Source organism: Anopheles darlingi, chromosome 2, assembly GCF_943734745.1.
Source record: "Anopheles darlingi chromosome 2, idAnoDarlMG_H_01, whole genome shotgun sequence".
Lineage (NCBI taxonomy): Eukaryota > Metazoa > Arthropoda > Insecta > Diptera > Culicidae > Anopheles > Anopheles darlingi.
Window position 1 is genome coordinate 81,216,057 of NC_064874.1, and position 15,000 is coordinate 81,231,056.

Here is a 15,000-nt window from a genome sequence, read left to right on the forward strand (position 1 = left end):
AATTCCAATAGTTCTCGTAGTGTTGGTAATGTAAGCTATGCTGCTGGAGACCCGTGACGGTTGGGATTTGCTCCTGCCAAGCCAGCTCCAGATACGAGCCACATGGAGGCGCATCGTACCGCGCATGTCTCTCGTCTGTTGTTGTTGTACGTAAACAAACCATATCGCTTGCCCTCGAGCCAATCGCCTTGCCTTCCCCGGGTAGGCGTCCTGGTGACGGAACTAGTATTGAATTTTACGTAAAAGCCGGGGAATACAACCCGCTCTTGCTGTAGAGCCTCTGGCGAGGATCGCTTGCTTTGATGAGCTTCTTTAAGAGAGTCCTTGTGTGTTTGTCGATTGCATTGAATCGTTTCCAGGAGCCCCTAGTCACGATAGTCGTTAGGAGGGGTTGGTCACGTTTGCGACTTGGTTAGAACTTCATGTAGCGACATTTCCATGACGTCACGGAGAAAATGAATTGTATTCCATAAACAGCATGAGGACCGTTCGTGCCTGTTCGGCGCTCTTTTTTCCCCCTCCCCGTGAAACCACGTAACGCCCAAGGTGGAATCGTCTTTCATTTGCGTACGAGAGCCCCTCCGGGTTCCGCAAACCCCGCAGCAAAACTATTATTCACGTTGCCGCAAGCCACACACCGGCAAATTGAAATGAAGGAAAACGGAGTAAAAATAAATGGATAATGGAAGCCGTGCGACTACTACTAGAGCTGGGCGGTCATAATGGATGCCGGAATCTATCGTACGTCGGATGGGTTCTAACGAAAGAGAGTGAGGGGTATGCCCCATGCCTTCGCTGTTGCGCGAGGACAACCGGGACGATGTGATGTTTTGGCCCCTATTCTTCACTCACCATCAAACCGTTATCGATGGTATAACGATATAATCTTTTCAGGAAGAGCATGTGACATGGCTGATGTAGAGCTTACCTTGTGAGCTGACTGCACTAGGATGTTATAGCACAGGGTATAACTAACTTGAACTTTGGAACGATGTACGTAACAGTGACACAGAGATGGGATACAAATTGGAGCATAAAAGCTTATCTGATGTTATCTTTTGCTCATTTTGATACTACAGGCGTATTACACAGTGGACAGAATGGGCAAAACTGTGTCAGCAAATACTTGCGTAGAGTGAAAATAAATTGAAAATCTTTCACCTCACTGAACTAATCAATCTGGGTCTTTTCTGGGTCTGTATCTGGGAAGTAAACGGATATTAAATTCCTACACAACAAGCAACGTTCGCTACGGATATGTTAAGATGTATCTAGGGCATAAGATGATTTCCTCGCCATCACTGGTTCCGGATCGTGTTCTTATATCATGGGATAAAAATATGTAATGTTTTGGGGCGGTTATCTGTTTCGCGTCATATTCTTCCGGAGTACTCTGGATCCTCTATTCGACAACATATTACTTATGTCATCCAAGGCGAAGCATCACAAAAATCGCTTTAGGTTTTATGTTAATATTGACGATTTTTGGCATTAATCCGTACCTTCACAGAAAATATCCCTTGGATTCGATTTATGGTGCTTTTGCTTTTGTATACTGTTGTGAACAATTTTTTCAATTTGATTGCAATTACGCTTATTTCCAGATTGAAAGAATATTGGTAATATTGAAAAAACGTAATTCAATGTGCTCCGAACGGCACCATGTTTGAGTTATTATATGCTGTGGTGTGAACCGAGCTAACAAAGGAGAAACGCAATAACCGTCTGTGACAATGATAATGAATGTAAAAACCGTAATAAATGTGTACAAAATATGTTCCATCAACAGCGTACCATTGGAATCATTTCAAACAAACTTTAGACGCAACAAAAACTGCTCTTCTGATTGCCCACAGTTCCGTCATCCGCGGCGCGGTCGAAACATGCGGATTTATTGTTTGCCGTTTTTGGGAGAAAAACCACCCCATAAACGGCACCTGGACACCAGTCGACCCATACCGTATCAACCGAAAGGTAGGTAGTAGGTGGCCATTGTTACGCGTCGCGGGAAACGTTGACAACGATTTCTGCTTTCGCCAAATCCCTTGCGACAGGGAGGCGCGCCCCTCGAGCCGCGGTAAAGAGATTTACCATTTCGGTGCTCCCATTATGACTTCCGTTCGTGGAATTTACATAAAGAGGGCGAGAGAGCGAATTGGGAAACGGACCTTTTTCAGTTTTCTGCAAGCTATTCCTTTCCGATTCAACGAGAGCCGCATGCTGTGTACATCAATGTACTGACGGGCAGCTTGAGGGTTGAACAAGGGGAGAAGGATGGCGGAGGTGGCCACATTAAATTATCATATTTTTTATAGCGCCAAAACCAACCGATCGTTACCGCCGTTACCGGTTTGTGGTACGGTTACTGTATGGATTGCACACTTCGTAACGCAATGGGGTGGAAGTAATGAGATGGGTAAGAAAGTACACACCATGACCACCCACTCTTCCCTCCTCTTTCCCCGCTTCTCAACCATCAGACGAACTTTAGTATGAAAATAAATAAATCACCAACCACCCTTCGGGTCAGCTGCATCCGGGTGGGTAGGTCAGAGGTTATATTTATTGCAAGTAAATGACGGTTCGCTACTTTAAAAATGTCGCTCTATAAATAGATACTATAATTCCTGCTTCATTTCCGGCAACGGAAGTTCTCTGTCTATCAACATTATTTTTAAAAAAGGAAACATTAAAAGCATCCTCCAGGCAACCGAAAAACCGAACCGAAAGCATTGCGAGCAGAGCCACCATCGAGATGAGCTTTTAGCGCAAAGTGAGTGGAACGGTCTGGCGAGCACAAAAAAAGAACGATTCCGGATCATAAATATGCAAATGTTTCATCAAGCGAGAAGAATAAATAATAATCCATCGCATGAAAAATGGCGCTTAATTGAGTACCACAGTACCAGGGTGGAGGGGGGAGTCGAGGGGGAGGGGGGAGTCGAGGGGGAGGGGGGAGTCGAGGGGGAGGGGATCCGAGCGCAGGGAGAGGGAATTATGATGGTGCGAAGCAAGTGGTGGTGATTATAGATATTGTACTCATTTTCGCAACCGGATTAGCACAATCGTTTGCCAGTTGATAAAAAGGAGGCTGGGGTGTGTTATAAGAGGACATCATCATCGGCACACCATTACGTCGGATTTCCTTCCTTTCGCTTCCTCCCTTTTCCTTCCTCTTCGATGGTACATTGAAATGGTGTGATGGTCATCCGAAAAGCTAAGCAAATCGAGACAATTAACATAACAAGTTGATTTACGATGGGATTACATTTTAAGATGGACGACAAGCAATGGTAATGCCGGGCACTTCGCCATCGAGCTCGGAAGTCAGAGTGAGAGAGAATACGGGGAACGGTTACGCACGCTTTGATTGACAAAGAGAATGGTCGATTTTGACAAATGATTTATGGCGTGATAGAGAGACAGAGAGCCCACTTTGATAGAGTGATGTTATTGATGTTCTACATTTTGATTTCAATTTATCGCAGCTGTGGGAGGAGGGTAGGGTAAATTCCTCTCCGCCGTTGTATCGCTGGAGTGCAGCAGCATACCATTAGTATCATAACCAGCAGCGCATAAAGCACATCTGAAGTACGTCATAAAACACTCTCGAGTGGATAAATACAAGTGGGTCTGTAGTACACATTCGTACTCACACACTGCTTTTGCACAGAGAGCATGATTGAACAACGATTACGAACAATGATCAACTGACCTGAACCTGTATTACCTTTCGTGAACCTAGACGAACTGTGAAACTGTTTGGACAATCAGCAACCTTTCAATCACTAGCATTCAGCTTCATTATTACAGCAAATCAAACCGCTTATCACAACAAACATGCAGCCGGCATCCTATTCTACCGGAAACGATTGCAAAAGAGGTATAAATAGAACACAAAACCACAAACCAATCGAAAACGATCAAACCAACCACTTCGCACAGGAAACAACTTCTCACAATGGAAAACTACTATTTCCGGCGACTTCACTGTTATTGGCGGCAAAAAAGGCTAAGGAAGGGGAACCAGAACACAAACACACACACCTGAACACATCTCTTCTTCATCGTGCCATCAACAAGGATGGGTAAAAACCACGATTTCGTTCATTTCTTCTGGTCCATGTTCGAATGTAATCAATAAATCATCCATCGACCATCGGCTGATGATGATGATGATGCTGACGAGGATGATGATGGGGCGGGAGTGAAGGACGGGATCGACAATTGATCCTTCGAAGCTTGGCAAGCAACCGGTAAATTTAACCTGTCAGTAAGCCGCTCGGTTGATGACTCACGATCTCACGACTAACCATTTCCTGGGTTCCACCTAGACGTGGCAAACTGCCCCCTCCTCTCCCCTCCCCCTCCCCCCCCCCCCTCCCAGGGTTCGGTGAGTGTTGGTTTCCGTGGATCCCTTTCGAATTCACCTTTGCTAACGGTAAACGAATCGTTTGCCTTCGGTCGGTCCGTTCGACCACCGCACATCGTTCTTCGCTAGCAAACGGAACCACCCGAACTGACTTACGTTCCTGTGCTATGCTTCTTGCTCACCACAACCCGCCTAACGTCTGACTAACGACCGATCAATGGCCGATAGTCCGCTCGTGTGTGGCGGAGAGTTTTATGGGTATCTCGTGCTGGGGGCTTGGTTGCCTTGCTGTTGGTTATAAATAATTCGCCAGATGAATGACGGATTGTGAAGAAGGTGGGAGCGCCGAGCCCGCTTATAAGAGCTTCTCTTGGAGTGACGGTTCTACCTTCTTCCACCGTGAACCTGTGCGATTGCCCACAATGATAAGTGTGCATGGTCTAGGATGCATCATTCCAGCATTATCAATCACGTTTCGGAAGGATTTTTCGGATAAAAAATGTACACACACTTAAATGTTCAGCGATCTGGGTTCTCTGTAAGAAATCATGTAGACTTTTCGCAAATGAAATGAAATAGAACGTAAAGGAATGAAATAGAAAATTTGACTAGCTAAACTTGAAATTACACAAGTGGACAATACTGCCACTTGCATGTTTCGATTTCTAGAAGATAAAATCATCGTACAACCTCAATCTTCCGGGTCAGGCGGGCAAAAGAAATGCACGAAAAGCTTGGATTGCGGTGGACGCTTTCATCGTTCCAGCGTTTGTCAGATCGAACCGATCGACGAATGCGTGCAAGCGATGCATATTTAATGGTTTTCGTTCCGTTTCGGTAACCAATGATTGCGCCCCATCGAGTCGATGAGAATGCATGCACATTTCATGCAGCAGCAGCACCACCATCATCATGGTCGGTCAATAGGATTTTAGGAAACGAAACTATGGTCTAGTACCGGTTAGTTAAACCATTCCTACGATACCTCCTTCTCTCGTTCGGTTGTGTCCATCTGCACCAGCAATGGAACTATTGGAAGGTGTATATGGTTTCATCTTGAAAAACTCGTTCCATTGATTCTTTCCGACACGACCGCCAGCGGGTGGTCTAGCATCGTCAAAAGCAAGGACCCGTACTTCACGCAACACAACAAACGAGCGCCAATAGTTCACTAACGAACGGCCACCTTGCTGCTGATCGTCTCCTGTTGCTAAGCATAAACAACTCTGTAAGGTTAGAATAGCCTTACAGCACGAACAGACCGGTAAGTAAAAGGGAACCGACCACTTGGTGCCTTTGAGGCTGCTTCTACCGTCAAAGAGCAGATAGCCCAGTGCAGAAGATGCAGTTTGTTGAAGTGCAAAAATTTATCTTTGCTTCACATGCACCGCAAACGATGGTACGGCAGCCAACCCACCATCGGTCATGGATTCAGCTGTTGCTCGCAGGAGAAATGCAACGTGGGTTGATTACGGTTCGATGTATTTTCTTTTAATGTCCGTGATTCGAGGTCAGTAGAGCAGTTTTGGACACATTATGAACTCCGTCACACTGTGAGAAAAAGGTCGGTGTATGCACGTCGTAGTGTACTACTTGGGGCTCTTTTGTCTAGCAATCCGTATAAACATTTAAGGCGTGCTGACAACTGCACTTCAGTGCATCGCTTGCGGTCCCCCTCCCTGTTGCCAGTCAGCGCATTAATTCATACCAAGCACTTCATATATTTCTAATCGCTATTCCAGGAAAATCGAAAGCCAGCTTTGATTGTCTTAGTTTCTACTTCCTTCTCTACAGTCTCTTTGCTGTAAGCGGTAATCGGTAAAGCAATGCAGACGGAGCAATCCAAATAGTGCAATGCTATACGAAGAGAACTATGCAAGAATACAGAACTAGAAATGATTTTACGTGGCAGTCTGTATAGGTCTTTATGTTTTTTTTCTCGGAATTAGTTTTATCAAAATTACAGGATCCGTTTTTGCTTACCTTATGCTCACATTTGCTATTTCGCATTTGCATTCGCAAGCTATTTGTTTTTCTTTTTTCCTCAAGCTGAAGTGGAATACTAATGTACGAAGGCGGGGGGAAACCCTTGGAACAACATGGTGCTCTCACCGACTAAACCACTCGCTCAGTTTTCTGTTACCGAATTGCTGCTGAATGACTCTTGGTGTGCACTGAGAGCGCCTGAAGCAATCGTTGAAACAAAGTTCTTAATCAACGTTACACCAACTTGTTTTTAAATAATTTTGTTCAAATCTCATCACCCCTAAACACTGTGCAACTCTTGCAACTGTGCGAAGTAGAAACATCTTTATGTTAGAGGAGTAATTTACTTACAATAGAATTTGGAGTTTAATTTAATCACACATTAAGCTATCTAAGCTCAGAGCTATTACCAGCACTGTGTGTTCCACTTCATATCCTGCGCTCCGCCCAGCTTGCCACCGGCAAGTAGCCGCTGCTGGTCGTTCATCTTGCAGTACACTCCACAAGTAAATCGTTTCCTAGCCTCACCCCCATTCCCCAAGCCTATATCATAAGCAATCGGTAACAAATGGCACATGCAAGGTGGACAAGAGTTAGTTCCTTATCGTGTTTATTCTTCTTTTTCTTGACAATCCCCGGCTATCGCCTACTGTGAGACGGTGTTGCTCCTATAAAAGCAATCGAAAGGGTTGGCAAATGCGCAGATACTGTTCACCTGCCCATTCGGTGCAGATCGGTTATTGGAGGTTGGGAGAGAGAAAAGTGTCCAGAGAAGGCGATATCATGCGTTCGCAAACAGTGTTGGCCCTGGTGGCAGTCGTGGTCGCCCTGTGCTGCACCCAAACCGATGCAGATCGGTTGCGACCTCAGGGTTACAAGCGGATGGTTGAACGGTGGCAAAAGTATTACGGTAAGTCTCGCATAACATCTAGACCGGGGTCCGTGGGAGGTTAATCTTATCGGCCAGTGACGTACTAAGGCTTCCAGGGGGGCCACCACCAATAAAGTGATTCTGATCCTAATCTTATCCCCCTCCCTATCACTGCTTTCCAGTTGAGTTTGAAGCTGAAGTGGGCCGGGAATTCCGTGCGTGGAAGCGCGATGGCGTGATGTCGACGAGATTTCGCGAATTGATCGATTCGGTGCGCATCTCACCGGAGGAGCGTGGATACGAACTGCGCGAGTTGCCTACGGCTCGCGAAGGTCCGTTCTGTGGCATTTGCCGTGGTTTCGGTGGATCGCTGCTCGAGTTCCGACGTGAGGGAGCTACTCGCGAGGAAGTGTTTGAAACGGCGGCCGAACTGTGCGCCATGCTTGATCTGCAGGCCCCAGATATTTGTCGTGGTTTGATCGACCTGAACATCGATCCAATATTGTACATCATCGACAATCGGCCAGAGCTTCCGATCGGTTCGGTATGCGCGGTCGTCTTCCAGTCCGGTGCGTGCGACCTCAACGATGAAAACTTTAGCTCCTGGAGTGTGGACATCGATCCGAACGGTACGCCGGTGACGGCTTCGAAATCGGGAACGGCTCAACGTGGACCGAACGATCTGAAGATTGTCCAGATAACGGATCTGCACTTCGATCCAAACTATCGCACCGGATACAATGCGGATTGTGGGGCGCCGGCTTGTTGTCGGGAATCGCAAGGCATCCCAGAGAATCCGGCCGCTGGTGCAGGACCATGGGGTGACTATCGTGCCTGCGATACACCCTGGAACGCCGTTGAGGATATTATCGATCGAGCGGCGGAGGATCATCCGGATGCGGATTTCATCTACCACACGGGTGACATCATCGATCACGGTATCTGGGAAACGTCGATCGGATACAACGTACGATCGATCAATCAGGTTATCCAGAAGCTGCGAACTAGCTTCCCGGACAAGCCGGTTTATAACATTCTCGGCAATCACGAGGCCCACCCGACGAACGTGTACGAGCTTGGGGAGATCAGTCGGCCAGACTTCTCCACCAACTGGCTGTACCACCTGTCGGCGGATCTGTGGAGTGCCTGGTTACCACGTGCCACTGAGCAGACGATCCGTCTCGGAGGTTACTATACCGCACTGGTGCGACCGGGATTCCGAGTGATCGCGCTCAACAACAACGACTGCTACACGTTCAACTGGTGGATCCTGTATCAGCCCGATGCACTGCGTAATCAGCTGCAGTGGCTGCATGATGTTTTGCTGCAGGCTGAGCGAGCTGGCGAAAAGGTTCATATCCTGTCCCATCTACCCGTTTCGTCCGATTGCTTCAGCGTGTGGCAGCGTGAGTATCGGCGTGTGCTAGAACGCTTCCGGGACACCGTCAGTGCCCAGTTTCATGGCCATACGCACAAGGATGAGTTTAACGTGTTCTACGCTGCCGAGGATCCTCAGTACGCGGTGGCCGTCGCGTGGAACGGTGGAAGCGGTACGGCACACACTAACGTCAATCCCAATTACGTTGTGTACTATGTTAATCCGGAGACTTATGTGAGTACTAATGCGTATGGAGAAGAGCAGGAGTAAGCATCTGACATGGTGTTGCCTCATTCTCATCTACAGGAAGTGACAGACTTTGAATCGTACGCATACAACTTGACGGCGGCGAATTTGGAACCCAACCAACGACCGGAGTGGTTCCGAATGTACTCGTTCCAGGAGGAATTCGGTTTGAGCGATCTCAGTCCGGCCGGTATCGATGAGCTGATTCAACGGCTCGGCACACCCGATGGCCGCGAGGAACTGCAGCGATACTGGGAGTATAAGGTGAAATTGGCCGATGCCTCGTTGGCGATCGGTTGCGATGAAAACTGTTTGCTGAACCATCTGTGCGAGATCGTCAGCAATCAGGCCGATGACAACCGGAAGTGTCAGGAGCTGAGTGATGCGTTCTTTGGCTGAGCGGCCTTGGCACGGCCGGGGAGATGCGTTTCATAAAGGCATAAATAAAGCGGGGTAAACACGTGCAACTCGTAGCCTTGATAATTTGTTGAAGGCCAACAGCCGGAGAGGGCAATGGCTCTTCCAAAGGCGAACATGCTCGATCGATTGGTTTTAGGGAGCCTTATTTTAATCAACGGTGGGATCACCATGGTCTTCAGGGTGCGTACGATAACGAATTAGACGGCGTGGTTGCTACTGGTCAAATGGCGATAAGGAGGACGAAAACGAATGATTTGCTGATTTCCTGCATTGCTGTTGTGATATAATCAATCAACACATCGGGTCACGTTTGATACTATCGGTTCCACAGATAAGAGCATGCGGCGCGAGCACGTCACGCAATGATTTTAAAACGTTATATTTTAATTTACAATAAATTCATTTCATGGTAATAATTTCGTGAGGGTTTTCGACACAGTAAATTGGTTTGTGAAATGTTTTTCGTAAAAAATCACTTACCGGTCAGTTTGAACTGCGTTGGTCCCTCCCGCTTCCGGTGCTACGAGGATGCAAGTTGTGTGCAAGCTGTTGCACGCAAGTCACGAGTGGCGGCGACTCACACCAAAACACCATGCGCTCGCCGCTCCGTTCGGTTAGCACGGGTTTTTCCACTTTTCCTGCTCACTCACCACTTAACGGAGGGTTTCCTTGTGTCCTGGTTAGTCACACTATCGAGGAAAACTACACTAAATTTGTCTAGAAACACGAACAGCAGCAGAAAAACGTGTTGTTGTGTTGTGTAGAGGGGGTTCGGTGCTTTTTGGTGAGTTTGGTGAGTTTCTCTGCCGCCCGCAGAGGCCCTGACCCAGAGAACAAATCATCCGCCCGGTGGAAAAGAGTAAGAATCTCGACCAACTCGTCTTACAAAGCCAGTTCACTCGAACAAGTCGTCTACAAAGCCAGTTCGCTCCTGGGGCCCAATGCTTGACGTTCCGATCCGAGATGGCTTTGTAAAAGCCCTGTAAGAGATCCATAGAAAAAAGTCCCTTTTGCTGAGCTCGTTGGTCGCTGTTGTTCCAGTGCTGTATGCATTGTTTATCAGAAATATCTAAACTCTTTCAATATTCGAGAGACTGAACGGTTCTTGCGTTAGCGGAGGTTTCGATTGCATCGTCGTCTCCTCTGCATTCCATTGGGCGCACTCTGCGCGCGGTTTGCTAACCAACGCTTCTGGCGTTATCGAGTTGGCACGTAAGACGACGGCGGGTGGTGGTGGTGGTGGCGGCGACGACGACGACGACGGCGGGCTTCGCCTCGGTGACTTCTGTTTGGCTAGGAGGATGAGGCAGGAGGCAGCAGCAGCCCTCACCAGTTGTTAGAGTATAGTAACCGGATTATTTAAGAGAATCCCTTCCTCCACCTAGAAGACGATGACGATCATTCTCTTTCTGGTGGACACTTCCGCCTCGATGTGCCAGCGGGCGCTGGTGAATGGGGTGCAAAAGTCGTACCTCGACATCGCGAAGGGGGCCGTCGAAACGTTCCTGAAGTTCCGCCAGCGATCGCAGGACTGCATGGGTGATCGGTATATGCTGCTAACGTTCGAGGACCCGCCGAACAACGTGAAGGCGGGCTGGAAGGAGAACCACGCGACGTTCATGAACGAACTGAAGAACCTGCAAAGCACGGGCCTGACCTCGATGGGCGAAGCGCTCAAGAATGCGTTCGATCTGCTCAACCTCAATCGCATGCAGTCCGGTATCGACACGTACGGACAGGGTCGGTGTCCGTTCTATCTTGAGCCATCCGTCATTATCGTGCTAACGGATGGGGGAAAGTACACGTTCCGGAATGGAGTGCACCAGGAGATCATTCTGCCACTGCACGCACAAATGCCCGGCACAAAGCTAACGAAGGAACCGTTCCGGTGGGATCAGCGTCTGTTCTCGCTGGTGCTACGTATGCCGGGCCACCGAGTAGAGGAGCGAGCGGAGGGTAAGGTACCGCACGACGAATCCATGATCGAGAAGATGTGCGAAGTGACGGGAGGCCGATCGTACAAAATCAAGTCGCACTACGTGCTGAATCAGTGCATCGAAAGCTTGGTCCAAAAGGTACAACCGGGAGTGGTGATCCACTTCGATCAGCTCATCACCAACGGTGGTGGTGGGATAGGACTGAGCGATGCGGCTCTTGCTGCCGACATTCAATTTCAGCCCACCAAACGGATGATCTACGTGCCGAAGCAACATCCATCGCAAAAGACGTTCCCCGTGGGCTACTGGCCTATACCGGAACCGTACTGGCCAGATCCGAAGCTCACCAACCTGCCACCACGGGATGCGCATCCCAAGATCAAAATCATCGCACCGTGCTGCGATGAACCGCAGGTGCTGCGCAACTTTCCGATCGACAAGTACGAGGTCGAAGCGTGCCCTCTAACATTGCAGATTCTATCCAAGAAGGAAGCGAACAAGGTGTGGCCACTAATCGTGTCGACGGGGATGCAGGGTGAGATGCCGTTCGGTTATCTGAAACCCAACGGCAACCTACCGATCGTGCATCTGTATGTGCTGCCCTACAACTACCAGATGTTGCTGCCACTAATCAACGATCTGTTTCACAAGTTCAACCTTAATCCACCGAACGATTGGGTGTACAAATTCACAAACTACGTCAAAACGATCCCGCAGTACTACTGTCCGTTTTTGCGCCGAGCGCTCGCCACGATCCCGAATGTACCGTACCAGTTGGTCCAGTACATACTGCCCGAAACACTCGACAGCTACCTGTGCCCGGCGGTGGCCAACTATCTGAAGCAGATGAAGAATACGGCCAAACAGGACCAGGAGAACCTGTGTTTGCGGGTGCTGAAGCAGCTGAAACAACCGAAACCGGCCTACCATCAGGTGGAGACGCTCAAGATCAATCCGGGTCAACCGTTGAAGCGCGATCTCGTATCGCATCCGATGCTACGCGATACGTTCGCCAAGTTGCACAGCGAGATCGGTAATTACGACAACTTTACCGTTGTCGTACCCACGCTGACGAGGCAACCATCGACCAAGAACTACCGCAATCCGTACGACATTCCTCGGCGTGATCTGATCGACGAGGTTGCACGCATGAGGGAGAACTTTTTCCGGCTGCCGACGAGCAGCATTCATCTGTACACAAAGGATTCGGCCCACAGTTTACCGATTGCGGACATGGGCAACTATCAGGAGTACCTCAAGAGCCGGGAGACGCCATTGCGTGAGCTGGAACCGACCAATGTGCGGCAACATATGTTCGGTAATCCGTACAAGAAGGACAAGAACATGGTCATGGTGGATGAGGCCGATCTGAACGATGTGGCCCCGATGAAGGCGGGCGGTTCGGGCCGAGAACATCCGGCCAGTGGCATGAAGAAGGGAGCAGTCGGTATGGATGCGAGTGTATCGGCACGCACCAGCCGGAAGCGTAAGGCGGGCCCAATACGCAAGGATTATGTGTTCAAACGATCCTCGATTGACACCAGTGGATCATCGTCTACAGTCAGTACTTCGTCGTCGTCGTCCTCGTTATCATCACTATCGTCACTAAGTGGCAGTAATTCGGATCTTAGCTCGGAGTACGATAGTATGTCGGATTACGGTGGCAGCGATACTGAGTCAGACGATGGTGAAGGGCGGCTAGTAATTACGCTCGATCCGATCGATGAACCGTCGGAATCGGGTAGCGAGTCACCGAATCATCTGGAAAGTTTGAAGAAGATCGCTCAGCTCGACGATCGACTTGCTGATCCTGGGAACTCCTCTTCCGAGTCTTCGTCAGGCGACACGAATGCCAAATCCGAAACATTGGCATCAGTTGACGAACAGCACGACACGCTCGCAGGCACTGGAAGCTCTATAATGAACGATCGTGAATCACAACCACCGGATCGAAACGAATCAGATTTTACCGCTGACAGCTGTCCCAGGGAACCGCTCAATGAGGCGAATGCAGAAAGGCAAGACCGTGACCCGCTCTCCAGCGAGATGGCTGACCATCCGGAGGAGGACCAGGAGCATCCGGAAGATTCCGATATGCCGCTAGTAATGGATCTCGGCGAGTCCGATGCATCCCCCTCGGTGCACGAGGAAGAACGGTTCAACCAGGTTGCCCAGCAACCACCAACTCAGGACCAACAGCAAGCAACGGTTGCAGCAGCGCATGCTACTACGTTCGATCATCAGGAGCAGCAAAGGAACGACCTGCAACAACCGGCCTATGGTGATGGTGGCCATACGGCTTTCATAGAACATCACCCTCAACAGCAGCCCACCGTCAACAGTGTAACACCCGCATCCTCTTCGCTGGACTCCAGTTCCTCCAGTTCCAGTCGTGACATGAATGATGTGCACAACATATCGAAGATCCTGAAAACGTGTCACAACGGCGATGCTGATGGTAACGGATTGGTCAACAGTAGAGGCGATCCAGAAGCGATGCGAGAGGATGACCGATTAGCACGTGAACATGCGGTACGATCCCCACCTACGGCGGCGGCAGAAGTACAGGAAAATGGTGGTACGGGGCTTATCGCAACGAATGGTGGGTACAGTCCACCGGAACCGGACCAACCGACGACGACGACGACGACGACCAATCCGCACTGGAACATTGCCAACGCCTTCTATGCTGGTGATTTCGGAGAGGAAGAGGATGATGAACAGGATACGGAGCAGATCGAAGAATTCAACCTGAAGATGCGCTCGGTCGTGTTCAAGGACATACGACGGCCGGGACGCGACTATTCGGAGCTCCTAAAACACCTCGAGCTGGTTCAAGGCAGTCTGGAGACGAAGGAACGGTTCGTTACTATGAGCATCGGCGAGGCACGCCGATTCCGGCGCCATCGAATGGTGACCTGCATAGAGGAATGGTGGGACGGGTACAGTGCGCGGGTGGTCAGCATGCGATCGTACGGGTACGTGCGGCCCTATCAACGAACACCGAGTCCCCAGGGAGTGGTACCAGCACAGTACTTTACCGCACCGGCATGATGATGAACGACTCTTGGGCCGCAAAGCTATCAACCATCATCCTCGTTATCCTCGTCGTTATTAGCAGCAGCCCTTCCTCTTCTGACCGTGTCTCTATGAAAAACTGCAAAATTGTATTATACAGTAGGGTTTACAAGGGAAAATGCCGAAAGTGAAGTTAGAAACTGTAGCTAGGGCAATGGTAACTCGATTAGCAAAACCTCACCTCACACACCTGTTCATCGCGGCGCATCATAGTGAGAATGTTTTTGCCATCCTTCAGGAGGGAGGAATAGAGAGAAAGAGGGAGAGAGGGAGTGGGAGAGAACAACAGGACACAAACAATAGATGAATCATCTTTTACTACTTTTGTTTTAAAGAATTTAACCGATTTATACTTTTTATTCACTTTACATAGCATTGCGTTTACGTTTTGTTACGGTTTTTTTTCCTTGTTTCTGATTTAACAATCCGTTCCTTTCTCTTCGTCGGCTACAACTATATTCGTCCCTACAGATTCCCACGATTCTTTCCTTTTTCGCAGTGTGATTTATTTACATTTTGTTGTTTGTTTTGTCCCTCTTGTTTTTCCCCTGCTTTCTGTTCGGGATTCCCGTTTCCAGGTGCGCGAATTGAAACACGATCTCTGCCGCTTCCGCACCGTTCTTCGCCACTTGCGCATGTATCGCATCGTTGTCTCTTCTGGTCGTCGGACGCCCTTCTCGTAATAGTAAAATGCTACACTCTCTCTCTCTAT

General features: G+C 49.1%; 4 protein-coding genes across 4 annotated transcripts in view; 2 read left to right on the forward strand and 2 right to left on the reverse strand.

The window, feature by feature from the left end:
* The window catches only part of LOC125949833 (tRNA-dihydrouridine(16/17) synthase [NAD(P)(+)]-like), a 71,891-nt gene extending 61,826 nt beyond the window's left edge, over nucleotides 1–10,065 (reverse strand). Inside the window, exon 1 of the mRNA XM_049677245.1 lies at nucleotides 9,754–10,065. The gene's annotated coding sequence lies outside the window, so the exon portion shown is untranslated. The remainder of the gene's footprint in view (nucleotides 1–9,753) is intronic.
* On the forward strand, nucleotides 7,055–9,252 carry LOC125949831 (sphingomyelin phosphodiesterase-like). Its single transcript, XM_049677242.1, has 3 exons — nucleotides 7,055–7,268; nucleotides 7,412–8,841; nucleotides 8,914–9,252. The coding sequence occupies exons 1-3, from the start codon at nucleotides 7,055–7,057 to the stop codon at nucleotides 9,250–9,252; spliced, it is 1,983 nt and encodes a 660-aa protein (XP_049533199.1).
* Nucleotides 10,066–10,296: 231 nt separating the features above from the next.
* Nucleotides 10,297–14,626, forward strand: LOC125949819 (integrator complex subunit 6). The gene has a single exon (XM_049677211.1). It carries the CDS (start codon nucleotides 10,665–10,667, stop codon nucleotides 14,262–14,264), a length of 3,600 nt encoding a protein of 1,199 aa, XP_049533168.1. The 5' UTR covers nucleotides 10,297–10,664; the 3' UTR covers nucleotides 14,265–14,626.
* A 1-nt stretch (nucleotide 14,627) lies between these two features.
* The window catches only part of LOC125949855 (Golgi phosphoprotein 3 homolog sauron), a 4,556-nt gene continuing 4,183 nt past the window's right edge, over nucleotides 14,628–15,000 (reverse strand). Inside the window, exon 4 of the mRNA XM_049677286.1 lies at nucleotides 14,628–15,000. This exon is cut by the window's right edge and continues 1,912 nt beyond it. The gene's annotated coding sequence lies outside the window, so the exon portion shown is untranslated.

Excerpts from the sequence above, each read along its gene's own strand:
- LOC125949831 (XM_049677242.1), top strand. The coding sequence starts at position 7,055 with ATGCGCAGATACTGTTCACCTGCCCATTCGGTGCAGATCGGTTATTGG. Across the intron at positions 7,269-7,411 it reads ACGGTGGCAAAAGTATTACG|TTGAGTTTGAAGCTGAAGTG; the intron begins GTAAGTCTCGCA and ends ACTGCTTTCCAG. Across the intron at positions 8,842-8,913 it reads ATGTTAATCCGGAGACTTAT|GAAGTGACAGACTTTGAATC; the intron begins GTGAGTACTAAT and ends TCTCATCTACAG.
- LOC125949819 (XM_049677211.1), top strand. The coding sequence starts at position 10,665 with ATGACGATCATTCTCTTTCTGGTGGACACTTCCGCCTCGATGTGCCAG.